Source organism: Gobius niger, assembly GCF_951799975.1.
Source record: "Gobius niger genome assembly, chromosome: 6".
NCBI lineage: Eukaryota > Metazoa > Chordata > Actinopteri > Gobiiformes > Gobiidae > Gobius > Gobius niger.
Window position 1 is genome coordinate 11,379,338 of NC_136857.1, and position 15,009 is coordinate 11,394,346.

At 44.8% G+C, this 15,009-nt stretch overlaps 1 protein-coding gene across 1 annotated transcript in view; it reads right to left on the bottom strand.

Moving 5' to 3' along the window:
• The window catches only part of samd11 (sterile alpha motif domain containing 11), a 56,621-nt gene extending 46,503 nt beyond the window's left edge, over window positions 1-10,118 (bottom strand). Inside the window, 3 exon segments of the mRNA XM_079558177.1 lie at window positions 8,349-8,440; window positions 9,276-9,736; window positions 9,738-10,118. Coding sequence (XP_079414303.1) covers window positions 8,349-8,440; window positions 9,276-9,736; window positions 9,738-9,937 — 753 coding nt within the window. The 5' untranslated portion in view covers window positions 9,938-10,118.
• Window positions 10,119-15,009: the final 4,891 nt, after the last annotated feature.

Here is a 15,009-nt window from a genome sequence, read left to right on the forward strand (position 1 = left end):
TTTAGGCCAAATCTGATATGTAAATGAGGGCATGACTAAGAAAATAAATCTCTGTGCTGACGTCCACTTTCACACATGCTACTCGTTTTGCACATGAGCAAACACTTGATAAATGACCCCCTGAGAGGAAAATGTATCTGCTATACTATAACAAATATGAACATATCAGCGAAGCTTTGCACGAACTGAATAAAATGCACATTTCTACATATCCAACTGCTGCTTCATTCATAAAAATAGTCTCTTCTTTAGAAATTCCCTTCAGAGCTGGCACCTCACTCTCCAACCATACTACATTATAACAGCACTTGTAGCAGAAACAGCGATGGTTGTGACGGTGTAGGCTTTTGGACAACCACCCACATGGCTCTGACACCCCCCCCTCTCCCCTCCACTCCCCCCAATAAGTCTCTCCTCCCGGAAAGCCCCCGTCCTTTTCTCTCGTGGCACTGACGCAGAACCGGAGGGGGGGTGAGCTCCCACTGTTTCCGGCAACACTTCCGCAGCACGAAGGAGGACCGCACCAAACAAAAACACAAAACCAAGCGCACCCCTGGCAGCCCGTGGAGGGGCGCTGAGCGGAAGGTCACCTGGGTTACTGTGTGTGGTCACGGCAATGGAAAAAGTCGCTCATAAAAGTCCCACTAAAAGCGCCTCTATGAATATCGCTGCCCACGCTTTCTGACAGTCAGGAAGTGAAAAAATAGACCTGTGTTTTACATCTGCGCAGCGAGCGTGAAGAAAGATTCATTGCAATTTAATAGACAAGGCGTCAGTACGAATCAATAGAAAGCTCCACATTGATCCAAAAAAAAAGAGGTGAAAAAGTGCAGTTACATTCATATCCCTCCACTTATTCCTACATCGTCAAAATCCGATACTGAAAATTGGAAAATTGTCATTATTTTATTCTTAAAAACACTTGTTTCACAGCAATGAATGGACCTCCACTTTATGAATGACCAAAAACAAAGCCAAGCAGTTGTTGTATGTGCTCAGAAAGTCTTTAATTTGACTGAGATTTACACATTTCTTGCCTAAAACACAAACGCGCAGTAACTTCAAAACGTGCAAAGATTCTGTTTTAGTGTGAGAGTGTCGCCTCAAAAGGAATTACAAGGATCCATTTGCAAAAGAAGCTTGGGTAACTTATACAGGCACCATTGATTGCATATTCAGCTTACTTTTTCTCATTTCTACAGTCAAATTGGTCCAGATTAAGTACACAGGTATCTGACACGATGAGGAATAAAAATCAAATTAAAGGGGCTAGACGCAAGTTGGCCATTTTATACTCACTACTGCCACCTCAGGTCATATGTGTAACTGCACCTTCTATATTAAAGGGGGGGTATTATGCAAAATCGACTTTTTCAAGCTTTACATCATGTTATTATGTCATTCCCTCATTAAAAACATGCCTGAAGTGTTGCCTTGGCACATTCACGTATTTTTGAGTAATCTGTAAAAACTCTGATGGCGGCCATTTTAGGGATAGGTTTGCCTGAGTCCTCCTAGGAACGCCCCCACCTCCTGGAGACGCCTCCGAGCTTTCGTCACCAGCCGAGTAACCAACAACTGCTCCTCAGCAGAACCCCCTCCCCACTGATGCCACAGACAGCGTGTGGAGGGGGCGTGTCCGAAAGGCTCAGAGGTTCTTAAAGAGACAGAGGCCTATTTCAAGACATTCACTACAGCCATTTTGAGAAAGAAATTTTATACAAGGCAGTTATTCTAATTTACTGCAGTTACAGACCAACAGAAGGTTTCGTCATCATTGTAGTGTGCTATAGACCGGTGCTATGTGATTGAAAAAAGCATAATACCCCCTCTTTAAGCTTGTGCATGACGGCATTTCGGACCCAAATTAACACCTTTTTGAGTGACAGTGCAGGATTTTAGAGGCAGTTGTGGTGAATATGTCTGGGCTCATTCTACACCTCAGGACATTGTTGAAACATGTAGGGGGAGGAAAATACTTCATTTTAACATGTTTAAACTCCGTATAGTCCCTTTAAACTCCCTTTCCAAATGTAACATATGTAGATCACCTAAACATTCACCATTGACGCCAGTTTCAAAATCATCCACAGTCGCGCTGATAACTTTTATTCGAAGAACGCAAAGAAATTCAGAGGCCAATCCCGGCAAGCAAAAGCAAAAGCAAATCAGAAATCTAAGAATTACAGTTTCAGTCCAAAGCTGACTTTCCCTCCACACATGCCCTGTCACAACAACAACAGGGTCAGAATTTGTTGTGGAAGCTCACGTCACCATCAAGAGATACAGCAGGTCTTGCACAAAACAGTCTCAGCTAAGAATAAGAAGCAAGAATAATCTGTAGTTGGACAAAAATGAATATTTGGGTCTGTATGGCATCTATTTGATATAAAAAAAAGTAGAACTACAAAGGCATTTCAGTAACCTCTTCTCTGCGACTTCTCTACGAACAATTTATAAACCTGTGGTGTTCTGTAACCGTGAAAATGCAACAGTACTATAAACATAATTGAGCTGTTTAGTTGTTTTTGTATTTCTTTGTACAAGCCCAAACTATACAATGGAAAACCACCAAATTATCCGCAAATCCTAAGTGAAAACAAAGCCTTATATCGCCGCTCTCCGTGGCCAAGAAAGTTGTTTAAAATAAAGGAAAGATTACAAAGCTATTTCTCTCGCTAAATTTATTTCAGACTTTTAAATGAGCTCTGGGTGGAAAACAGGACTAATAGGACTGTTTTTTTCCCCCTCCTCCCCGCGTTATTTCCTGAAAGGTGCAGTGCCCTGCCGCTGGCTCCAACAGCATTAGCGAGCGCACACACGAATAGGCGACTACCACACGCACACACGCACACGCACCGCTTACGCACCAACACACGCGCACGCACACACACGGAGGCACACAGCGGTAGCCGGCCGTGACATTCCTGCAGCTGCGGCGCTCTCTCTCCCTCGCACGCGCCCCCCCAGCGATCTCCCCGCGGGACGAATGCCTAATGAGTCACGCGCCTGTCTGCCGTTACCTCGCAGCCTGTTTGTGTGTGCGCGCCTGTGTGTCTGTGTGTGTGTGTGTGTGTGTGTGTGGAGGCGGGATGGCGGCCCGACTTGGCGCGAGTGCTTGGGGAAAGAGAGAGAGGAGGGGGAGGAAGGAGCGAGGGGGGTTGGGGGGGGCCCTAGCAGAGGCAGGAAAGAAAAAAAAAGAAAAAACTAGGCGCGTTACGAGGGATGCGGTCATTACAGCGTTCAAATACAAGCTCAGAAGCGGGGACGGAGCTGACTATTTGCCGGAATCAGATGCAGAATACAAAACTCGCATCAGAAAACAGTTTTACATGCGTCTCCTCCTTGGACTTTTTTATGTTTTTCAAAGCTGATGAGCGCGTGACCATGAAGAACACCCCAAACCGCCGTCCATAGTAATAGTAATATGTCTTCCGCGCACAAGTCCTGAATCACAATTGAGATCGCTGTCAGAATTGAATGAAACACACACTGAGTTCATCCTTAACATTGATTATTTTTCCAGATTTCCCTTGATAATGCGACTAAGTATCTGTGTTGTGTCACCAAAAGCAGTTTTACGTGATTTTTTTCCTCAGTTTCCACCCGGATGCTATTTGCAGAAAACACGGTCTTACATTCTCTGTGCTCTTTAGATCCTCAGATAGTAGTAAACACAATCAAAACAACAGCCCGCTGCTCTTAAAGGCGAAGATAGGACTGAGGGAAAAAACAGCGCATATGTCCACAGTCATTAATATCCAGAACTACGTGCATAAACAAACATCTATGAAAAAGACCACAGAGGATGTAGCCTCAACAGGTTTCTCTTCAGAACATGCCTTTATGGTTTGCTGGAGAGAGGGAGCGGTCACCTAATCATGTCTAAATACACCAATATCAACACATTGTGGAATAGAAATACTTGGTTACAGTTTATGTATGAGCACAAACAGGACAGAAAGGTACTTTGCTCTTCTCGAAGTTCTCCAAAATATCCATGTACTTTATCTATATACAATTGTGAACTGACGATTAACTACTGACAAAACTATATCTTTCCGATTGAGATGTTATAGCTATTCAAAGCTATTGACAAACTTTCTATCCGGGCGTCATTTGTCAGGATGAATGTGCGTGAGGTGGTGTGCAGACTTCAGGCAACACTTGGGTGTTCGAGGCCGTGTGAGAGGAAAAGAGGAAAAAAAGTGAGAAACCACCGTGGGGAGGACAGGCAGGCGACCAACTCCACACAAACACACCATACACACACGCGCGGAGCCCAGCCGGCAGTCGCAGCCCAGTGGAGCGGCACAGGGCGGGGGGGAGGCGGGGAAAGGGACGGGGGTGCAGGGAGGTCAGTGGCGGTGCAGTCAGGCGAACAGACCCCCCCCCCCTTTCACCCCTCACACACATCCCGCTCAGAGTGTTTGTATAGGACCGCCGCCGCTGCTGCCGCCAAGAGAGAGGGCTTAAGGACAGGTCACAGGGCAGTGCTGTACAGACATCACCTCACTAAACACTTCAGCAAATAGAAAAGAGAGGCAGCTAAACAACCACGTAAGAGTTTGGGCACAACTAATTCCACTTTATGGGCTTTGGTTTGTACATATTTGATATGTGTGTTTTACATAGGATTAGCTTTAAATAACAGCCAAACAAAGATAACTCAGGGCACTTACAGTTATGACCATAGATGTCTCTAAACAAGCCTCTGTAACAATGTAGGTACAAACACAAAACACTAAAGTATTAAACACTTTCAAAGTGTTTGTGTTTATGAATGATTCATGAAAACATGTTTCCCAATGTTTTCTGAACAAATCATTAATGTGCCTACACAAGACAAGGGTGTATCAATGACACATGCTTAAAATACATTCCCCAGATCCTGCAGGGCAAACATTAACACTTTCTAAACACTTTTTGATCAACGTGCTATGTCAGATGCCATTTCTTGAGCTCATGACAATATGACTTGGTCAAAAACATGCACTAAAATCTCCATTAAGTCAGAAAAGTTTCAAAATGTTTCAGAATTCCTGTTGATATGATCAATACGGTCAAGTTTATTCAGGGGAAGTAAAAATACATTTTGCTGTATCTCTGTGAATCCATGGAGGCATCAAGGCCTTGGTGTGTGTGTGTCTAAGTGAGTTCTTCTACAAAATATGATTGATTATTCATTATTAAGAGTTTTCAGCCCCCATGAAGATAGACTTATCTGAATGTGTTGAAGGCCAGTGTCAGACTGTCCATTTGTACAGTAGGAATTAGGACAATGATTTAAACTTTGTTCATAGACTTTGTGAGTGCCCGTGTAGTTTCTGAGCAGAGGAGCCCTCGGTTGGAGGAGGTCTTTACGAGCCGGAGGAGGGGAGTGTAATTTCCTCCCGGCCTCCACGAGTTCCGCTGAAATAACAGAGCAGAGGAAGGCGCTCTCTCCCCAGAGGAGACACACCAACATCACCCCACACATACACACACAAAGTCTACACACAGTCGCACACACGCGTCAGGCAAACAGCCACTGACACGCAAAGGCCATGAACAACCACTATTAGACCGACCACAATGTGTATCAAATGTATGCACGTGTCATGTCCATACAAAAACATGGGACGAGGCTTAAAGTGTGTGAAAAGTTAAGGACCTTATGATCACATAAAAATAGGTTTAATGTAAAGAGAGCGTATGCTAGTAGTCAGTAAAACCAGTCCAGTATCATATTTTAAACATTTAGCAATGATCTGACAATATGTGCGAAAGTTTTCCACAACCAACAAGTTAAAACTCTGTAAAACTGCCCAAATACATGTATACTGCGCCGAAGTACAGTTAAGTACAGTAAAGTGAATATTTTCAAAGAAAAAATGATGTTATTCATTTGTAACTTCTATATTACTGTCAAATGATTGAATACAAAGTTTTCTTGAGTAAAAGCAGTGAGTGGGAAAATTCCTATACAATCTTTACTCAATACACCTGCCTGGAAATGAACATATCCTTACAAATGCCAAAGCTACATTGACAAAATCCTAGCGCACATTGGAGTTTTGCCTCATGTCATTACAACCACTTTGTGCTTGTGCAGACACAGCGAATTAACTTCCGTGCGTCCCGGACGAGCAGGTGAGACGTCTCCCTACCAGCTGCTGCACTTTTCATGAACGCTCGCCTCGCGCCTATAGCCAAACAAGATCACTCAAAGTTCAGCCGTCAAAACTTTCAAAATAAATGTCTGCATGAGGTAATTTGTGTCAGTAGGCGTGAGTGTGTGAGCGTGTGTGTGTGTGTGTGTGAGTGTGTGAGCGCGTGTGTGAGCGTGTGTGAGCGTGTGTGTGTGTGTGTGTGTGTGTGTGTGTGTGTGAGTGTGTGAGCGCGTGTGTGAGCGTGTGTGAGCGTGTGTGTGTGTGTGCGTGTGTGTGTGTGTGTGAGCGTGTGTGTGAGCGTGTGTGAGCGTGTGTGAGCGTGTGTGTGTGTGTGTGTGTGTGTGCGCGCGAGGTGCTCATCAGCGGAGCGGTGCTGGCTGCCGTGCCCCGAGGGAAGTCAGCACAGGCCATACAAGTCCCACTCCCGCCTCCGCCTGAGCTCCCGCCTCGCCACGGAGCTGCCAGCACAACAAGCGAGCGTGAGAGGGGGAGAGAGAGAGCGGTATTCGCTCTGAGACTTCAAGCTTCATCAGACAAGGGAAGTACGAGACGTGGAGAGAGAGAGGGGGGTGGGGGTGGGGGGGTAGGAGGCTAAAACAACAACCTTAAGGCCTTTCATATTCCTGCTTACGTCAATCCAAAGTTCGCCTCGTCACAGCAATAACCGTGGAGGAGACGCACAAGCCCCAACAAGTCATGAGCTGATCACTTTGATATCTTAAGTGGGGACATTCAAGTGAATAGGGGACTGGAAGTCAGGGTTCAGACAAACTGAGGTCATAGGTTTATGCTGTTGTTTTTTCAGATTTATCAATTACTTCATTATAAAAAGTTGACAAAAGTTAGTTCCAAAAGAAAAAAGCACTTTTCACGAAGTGCAATCAGTATTAATGTATTCGCTGACTCATTAAACCTTGGGAAAAGGAGTGGTTGGGGTTTATGTCAACAACTGCGTCTCGTTGTGTGGGTACAACCTGAACAGCATTTTAATTGTGAGCCTGGCACAGACCATTACCTGCCACATGTAATCGCTAAGGCTAATTAGGATTCTCTATTTCACTTAACCTCTATCTTTGAAGGAAGCAGGGGTAGTGACCGGCAGCACTATCATAGAACAGATACAGAACAGATATGAAGGAACCTCTGCCCCATAAATAAAGGAAGTTGGACCGCACTTTGTTATACTCGCAAGCTGATAGAACTTCCAAAAATGCTCCACAAGGCCCACAGTGTTGCTGCTCTGGCCCACATGCATATATGCAAACTACTGTCAAATAAAATGGCACATGAGAGTTAGGTGTAGCCCATCTCACATAGCCTACCACCTCTACTGTCCCACCTCTTGGTGATTTGCTCCTGCATTCGTCGTGGTTACAGAGTGTCTGGAGCCTGAGAAATGTCACCAGTTTACCTGCGCCGGCTCAAACACCTCTGGCTTATCTAAACCGCCTCTGCCTTTGCGTGTCTCGCCCACAATAATCAGCAGTAGCCACGCTCAGTAGCTCGCTAAGCCTCTTACACCCTTCCCTCAAGATTAGGGCTTGGGAGCGTCGACAGATGCGCTCCGTGGTGATAAAAACACGCCCCGCTGCACCTGTGTGAACAGATTTGGCGACGCTGAGCCGGCGGCGTGCGAGCTCAAAGCCCGCAAACACACACACACAGACAGCGGCGTGTGATGTGTGAGCGTGTGAGCGTGACACACCTGCGCAGCCCACAGCTCTGGCATGGCGCCCCGGTCCTGCCCCGAGGGAAACGCAGGGCAAACAAAAGTTCAAGAGCCAGGTGACAAATGGAGGCAATGGGACAGAAAAGCCACGCCATGGATATGCCCAGAAACAGCAGTGGCTTTCATCATCAACTGCATCCAAACAACATGAAACTATGCAGCACAACGTTGAACTTAATGCTGAGGAAGCTGAGAAGGAAATAGTCAACACATCTGAGTGGCTATTTTGGCGCAGGCGTTAAATAATGCGCCACTTTGACTCTTCTTTATGCCGCATGTCCAAGTAAACACAACTCTCTCGAATGGGGCTCATCTACAGCCAAATGTTAACACGTACAAACATCAGAAATGTGAAGCAGTATAAAATATACTACTAACACCGTAGAGCAAGTCAGCCAACCAACAATAACTTGTGTTCAGCCACACATTAAGACATGATCATGAAGAATCTGAAAAGTTGATCTTACCACTGGAGAGGAGATCCTGCAGCCTGGACAGTCACAGATCGGAGGGTGCACTTGTAAAATCCCTTTGGACATGAGTGTCTTGAGACTTTTCCCTAAAACAAACAGAAGCAATCTTAAGAATAAGTCATTGTTGTGAGCAGCTCATGTTCTTTGTGTAAATGTGCAATTAACAACATCACTTTTTTTTAAAACACGAATATTGTGGCGAGTTGGTCAAAAAAAAGAGTGGATAATGCAAGACGTTAAGTTGTAAGCGTGCCTAAAGAGTGGGGAGGGGAGGCATGGAGACAGCAGCCAACTGTCATCTGTCTGTGGGCATGCTTTATCAAACTATTAGGCTCTAATTTTGACCCGGGGGTGATTCCCTCCCCCTCACATTCAAACGCGTGACAGTTCTGCCTCACTTAACTAATGTGTGTGGCGAAAGGGGCCCCGAGATACGCAATTACGCGTTAATGTTGCACTGAAAGTTTCAACAGGAAAACACAAACCGTTTCGCCCTCAGAAATGCTTGAAATTCTCGGAAAGGAGAGTTCAGAAGTGGCCACAAAACATTCGCCAAATATTTATATAAAGGGCTGCTATAACGACGTCAGGGCTGAACGTGCGATGCGATGAGCACAGGTGCGCCTTCGCTTTACGCATCAGGCGGTTTAACAAAAACATGGATGAACCTACAGATATAGACCGCCACACTGAAGTAAATATAGACCTATATACTCCTTGGTCGATAACTTTATAGCCCGAGTGCAAAGCAAATGACCAACAACCAAACTCTATCACAGCCCTGAAAGGTCCGTGGAGGACGCGCACGCACAGCCTGCTGTACCACGAGGGCAAGTTCGTCCCAACAACAAAAGTGGCCATTAAACAATATGCGCGCTCTTTGTCACCATAAAACGCTTGGAAAGAACTGGTTTCTCTTACCTTTGTGCCTAATACTGCGTTTCCAATCCTTGGCCGTTTCCCGTCCACTGACAAACTGAAATTCATTCGGGGTGAGCCACTCGCCCCTGTATTTAATAGACGGTCCCTTACTTCCTTGACAAAGCTTATTAATATAAAGTAAAGCCTTGTTTTCGCCACACTCCACCTCGATACAGGGCTCTCCGTTGTCAAAAAAGGGTTGAAAGTCCGGGATGGAGGAGAACCGCTCCAGCATTAAGTCGTCCGTGTGGTGGTGGAGGTGCTGGTGATGCAGCGCCGAGTCGTGAAGCCCCAAATACGCGCGGTGATGGGCGAAAATGTGGTCGTACGGCGGCGGATGCGGGGTCACCACGGGGATCGCGGTGGCATTTAAAGGGGCCAGGTATTCGGACTGGTTAAACGCGGTCAGAGCCATGTCGTCTCCATCCAGCCGCTCCTTCTTGATCGCAGGCATGATCGAGAGAGGAGTGACTGAGCCGCGGCTTCCCTGATCCAACTTGAGCGTCCTCTGTGTGTGTGAGCGCAGGGGCAGAGCCAGACTTGGAGACGCGCCGCTTGGTTTTACGCAGAGCCCGCGTGTCGCCGTGTGACAGCTTTGTGCTCAAGTTGCCGGATAGATTCCCATTCAGTAGTTTCCTCCTCGCCGCTCCTACCTCCCACATCTAATCTCAGTCGCGCTGTTAATGCCCGCGCGTGAGGGGAAGATTGAGCGTGGACCTCGTGTTGGCCAGTCATCAAAGGCTTGACACTCGCTCACACACGTCACTGGCTGGAGAATTTTATGCCTTTATGAAGCAGTTATGCGCGAGTTTTAAATGATCTAAAGACAAATGCTCGCCACATAGCTCATATCACTTTTTAGCTAATCAAAACATAACATGTAGCCTACTGAATAATAGCGAATTAAGTTGCAATTTCTCAAACAAACGGAATTTCGAAAATCACCTATTGCCTATTTAGGTTAATCATTTTATTTACTCCCAGGCTGCCCACGGTCACGCAGCATATACGGTCATAAGTTTGTTTGGAGTTCTTTCTAACCCCCGTTCACGTCGTTCAAGTCACGCAGAAGTTCACAGCCCCAGACCAAACAAGATTTGCACTCTCCACCGCTCCTCAACTTGGCCCATTTTAACAGCGGAGACTGAGCGGCTGAGAGAGCCATGGGGGGACAGCGACGGGCGGCGCCTAAACTGAGCAGCGACCGTAATGAGGCAAAGTAGGACGAAAACAAGGCAATAGAATAAACGAAATATGTAGCGGAGATCGGGGCTGGTTGTCTCATGGGTTGGTTGTCTCCTTATGGTTTACAGCGACAAATGGGGGCGCCATTACTTGACATTGTTATTGATATTGCGAGGTCTGCACGATGTGAGGAAAATAATACATTAACTGAGAATGAGAATGATGTTATGATACTAAAGCAGTTTGACACAATACATTCTCTTTAAGTTCAACAAAAACTGTAAGTAGTTTGTTTGTGTCAAAAGACAATTAGAAACAACAAAAGACTAAAATAGAATCTCAAATGAAAGACATCAATTATTCTATAATACGCTAAACTATATTGCGCCTTCTTACCAGTGTTGGGAATCACGGCATTGACAAAGAACGGCGTTAGTAACTGTATTAGGTTTTAAGTAATGTGTGATCTAATTATTTACAATTGCCTCCGTACGAACGCTGTTTCCGTTACTGTCAGAAAAGCTGCGTCCAATCAGATCTCATCTCCAGAGCGGCAGTGCAGTGTCATTGTTTCAGGTAGAGGTCGGCCGATATATCGATATTTTGGGATTTTACAATATCGGCTACTGGCCGATCTAGCGCCGATAAAAGCCTATATCTCCAGGACCGAAAGTGATAGAGACTCAAACGAGTCATCCCACAACACCCTATAGGCCTCAGCGGAACAAAGAAACATTGTAAGCTACAAATATGATTAAAGTTTCACTAAACCTCAGTGAATGTCATTTGAAACACAGAACCTGAATTCAATCGCTGCGTTAGTTTTGACCTCCGCAAAATGCCGCAGCTACAGCATGCTAATGCTAACGGCAGCTAATTAAAGCTGGGACAGAAACTATGACTAAATCACCTATAATAACAATAAAATTGGCCACTCCTGAAGTGGCAAAGATTGACTGTGCAAGGGACCAATCAGAGGAGGTGCTGGGCGGGTGCTAAGTGTGTCCTGATACGTCCAAGTTTAAGCCTCACACCGCCTTGTCTTCTCTAAAACTGGAACAAGTGTTCACACAAGTGATTTTTTTAACACATAAGCAGCGATGTGGGTAAGTCAGTGCAGAGATATATGAATTTAATGTATCATTGTTTGCATGCAGTGACATGGACATGTTCTGAGATCTTTGAGTTTAGTAAATGTGTTGTTTGGCCATTGTCTGCTGCTGAAAGACGTCTGATCAGTTGTTTTACTGCTGTGCGTTCTTGTAGCTTTTGCCATCTGTGTTGGCGGTGTTGTGTGTGAGTGGCTGAGCTCTGGTTGGTCATAGACTGAAAGTTAACGCTGGTTCTGAGAGCTTTGGAGATTATGTGGTTAAAATAGTCTTAAGTTTCTAAATCATTGTCCAGTAACAAGTTACTTTTATCATACCGCAAACAGTTTCCAATAATGTATACCATAATGATTTACAATATTGTTCAGCCCTATATGTACTTATGTAGGTGTTATTTCCATTAACTTGGAACAAAAAAATTATTTTGCACATTTTAAGTCTTTGTTTCAAGCTTTGTATGCGAAACATTTCTGGAGGATCTCAGTGATATTTTGTGGCTTCTTGCGATGTGGATATTGTGTCAAATATTGAGATGATGATTTGGCGATACATTGAGCAGCCCTTCTTGTTCTTAATATGCATCATGTACGAAAGTGAGGTCGTAGCTAAACTTCTAGGAAATCAAGACAGTATTATTGACTGATAAACAGGAAGTTGCATTATTGGACCAGAACTATGAGCCTTCAGGCATTAATCAATGGACACAGAAACATCCAGACCGACTTCCATCGACTATAAGTTAATTCATAGAGTTTGCTCAATTAAGAGGGAGTGACATGACTGCATAGCAACTGCATGGCAACAAAAGCCAAATGAGGGACAAGTCTGCATTACTATTATCTGATTTGACACTCGCAACTATTCAGAATTAAATTTATGTATATGTATGTACATGTATGCATGTATGCCTTTTGCAGGTATTTGCCAATGATATCAAACACATCTTTATCCATATCTGCACTTTGTTGGTTAGAAAATGCAGTGTTGATGTAAAACAACAGAAACAAAATATTTAGAAGTTTCACTTCCTGATCATCTGAGTGAGGTGCCATTGCTTTGAATATAAGTACTGGTATTATACTTTTTTTTTTCAGATTTTGCATATCTGGACTATTAAGTTATATATTGTATAGTAATAAGTGTTGCTCTTTCCATATTCAATGTTAAAGCAAATCTTGTTTGGGTCCATATTAAAAGGTTCATTTGTTCAATGGTGGCTTTGTTCAAGTTTTACATTTTGGCCCACTGTGTATTTGAGTTTGACACCCCTGGACTAGATGCAAGTTGGCCATTTTATACTCACTGCTGCCACCTCAAGTCATACGTATAACTGCACCTTCTATATTAAGCTCGTGCAACAACAGTAACAACTTTTTGAGTGTCAGCGCAGGATTTTAGAGGCAGTTGTGATAAACAGGTCTGAGCTTCATTCTATTCTACATTAGGACATGGCTGGAACACGTAGGGGGAGGAAAATGCATAATTTTAACATTTTTAAACTCTGTATAGTCCCTTTAAATAAATCCTCTTCCCAATGCTTTATAGCCTTCAGTATCATTGGGTGTCAGCTGGGTATTAGGAGCAGGTTTGGTGTCGCTGGCATGTTTGTTTATGTTTTGAGCAGTTTAGTGGTTATTTATTGTGACATTGCAGGATATAGCCTGGCCTGGAATGTTCCACAGTGTGGTTTTAACTAAGTCTTAAGAAACCTAAATTTCTCTGATGTGTTACGTGTTTATCTTCTCTTCACGGGTTATGTTCCGCTGATAAAAGGTGGTCATACTGTATAATACATTACTGAGTTTACATGCCTGGAGAGTGAGGCTCGTGGACCACATCTGACCCCGATCAGTGGAACACCCAGGTGGACCTCGCAGCTCCGACACATGGAATAGCCATCCAGCGTCAAGGAGGGGTCCGGCCCGTCAAAGCCATAAATCAGGCCAAACTGCTGTGCACTCACACAGGAAGGAGGCAGGCCGCCGCACGGGCGGATGGAGAGAGCAGGAGGGCCAAAACCACAAAGGCTAACTCGCCAAACTTAAAGGACCAAAACACATGACTTTATACAAGAGACCATCACAAGGATTACCTGGTTAAAGACATGAAGCACTGCTGATATTGATTTTCACACCAAGAAAAACAAGGCTTTGAAATGGACTAACTGATGTCAAGGTAGAAGAAGTCCATCTGTGGGCTCTAAGTGATGAAAAAAAGTTACCAAAACCCATCCATATTCCATACCAATAGTATCAATCAAGACAAAACAAGGACAAGCCAAAGACTAAAGAAAACACTATTTACTATAGTGCAGAAAAGTGAAACTAAAATGGTGCATCTAATGTCCCTCCCACTCACTGGTGAAACACCAGTGACATGAATCATTTGTGGTGTGTGTGTTTATAAAGTTCTTTTGAGGAAGTGCAACCCCATGCTTCATATAACATTTTCTGTATTCTCGTCTCAACGGAAACTTGAAGTGTGTAGGAGCAGGATGCCCCATCAGGACAGCCCTGATGAAACCACTCCTAAAGGGGACACCAGCCCCCCGCACGCCCCTCACCAGTGACTCATGTCCCGTGGAGGGATTCCCCGAAACAACACACACTCTTTCACATGTTCAAAGAGCAGTTTGATGTCAGTCTAAAGACAGTTTTCCATCAACACGACTTTCTCAGAACTAAGTGACAATGAAGCCTCGATTTGACGTTTACAACATCAAAAAGAGAATCCCACAGCAAAACCTATTTCTGCTGAAAGAATCTTCTCTGTAATGACACATTTACAGCACACATTTCAAGCTCTGATAATGTTGATTATACAAAAACACATGGTGCTCACAACTGTAAGCCTAATGAGCCACATACATTAGCCAGAGTTTATCATGGCCAATGTTTAGAGATTTTATTAAGTCACTTTGGTTCACTCCACTTCAGTCATTCAAGGTCGTTGGTAGAAGCAGCCGTCTGTCGGGAGTCCCCCAGAGCCTCCCTCTCTGCCGCTGTTGGCCGGGGCCCCGGAGCCGCAGCGCTGCCGGCTGCTGGCGGGGGAGAGGTAATAAATAACCCGGGGAGAGGAGCGGAGACCGCCGGGCGGTGCACAGTCTGACCTGACAAATACTCAGTGGAAAACCATCAGAGAGCGGAGCCCACCCCCAGCGCCTGGAGCCTGCCTCAGACAGGAGCGCACACACAGGCTGCAGGCGGCTGCTGCGGGAAGAGGAGAAGAGCAGAAGACAGACAGCGTCCTCCGCCGCAGCCAGACGCCGCCGAGACACGGACAGAGTAATTAACTATTTAAAGCTGGGATGCATTTCTTCAGTCTTCAGTATCTTGTTCAATTTCCGCACAAAAACAACACTATCAGGAAGGAAGGGTTCAATACAGCAACTTCTGCCCAAAGTTCTACAAAGTCAAAAGTAATTTTGTTTTAGCAAATAC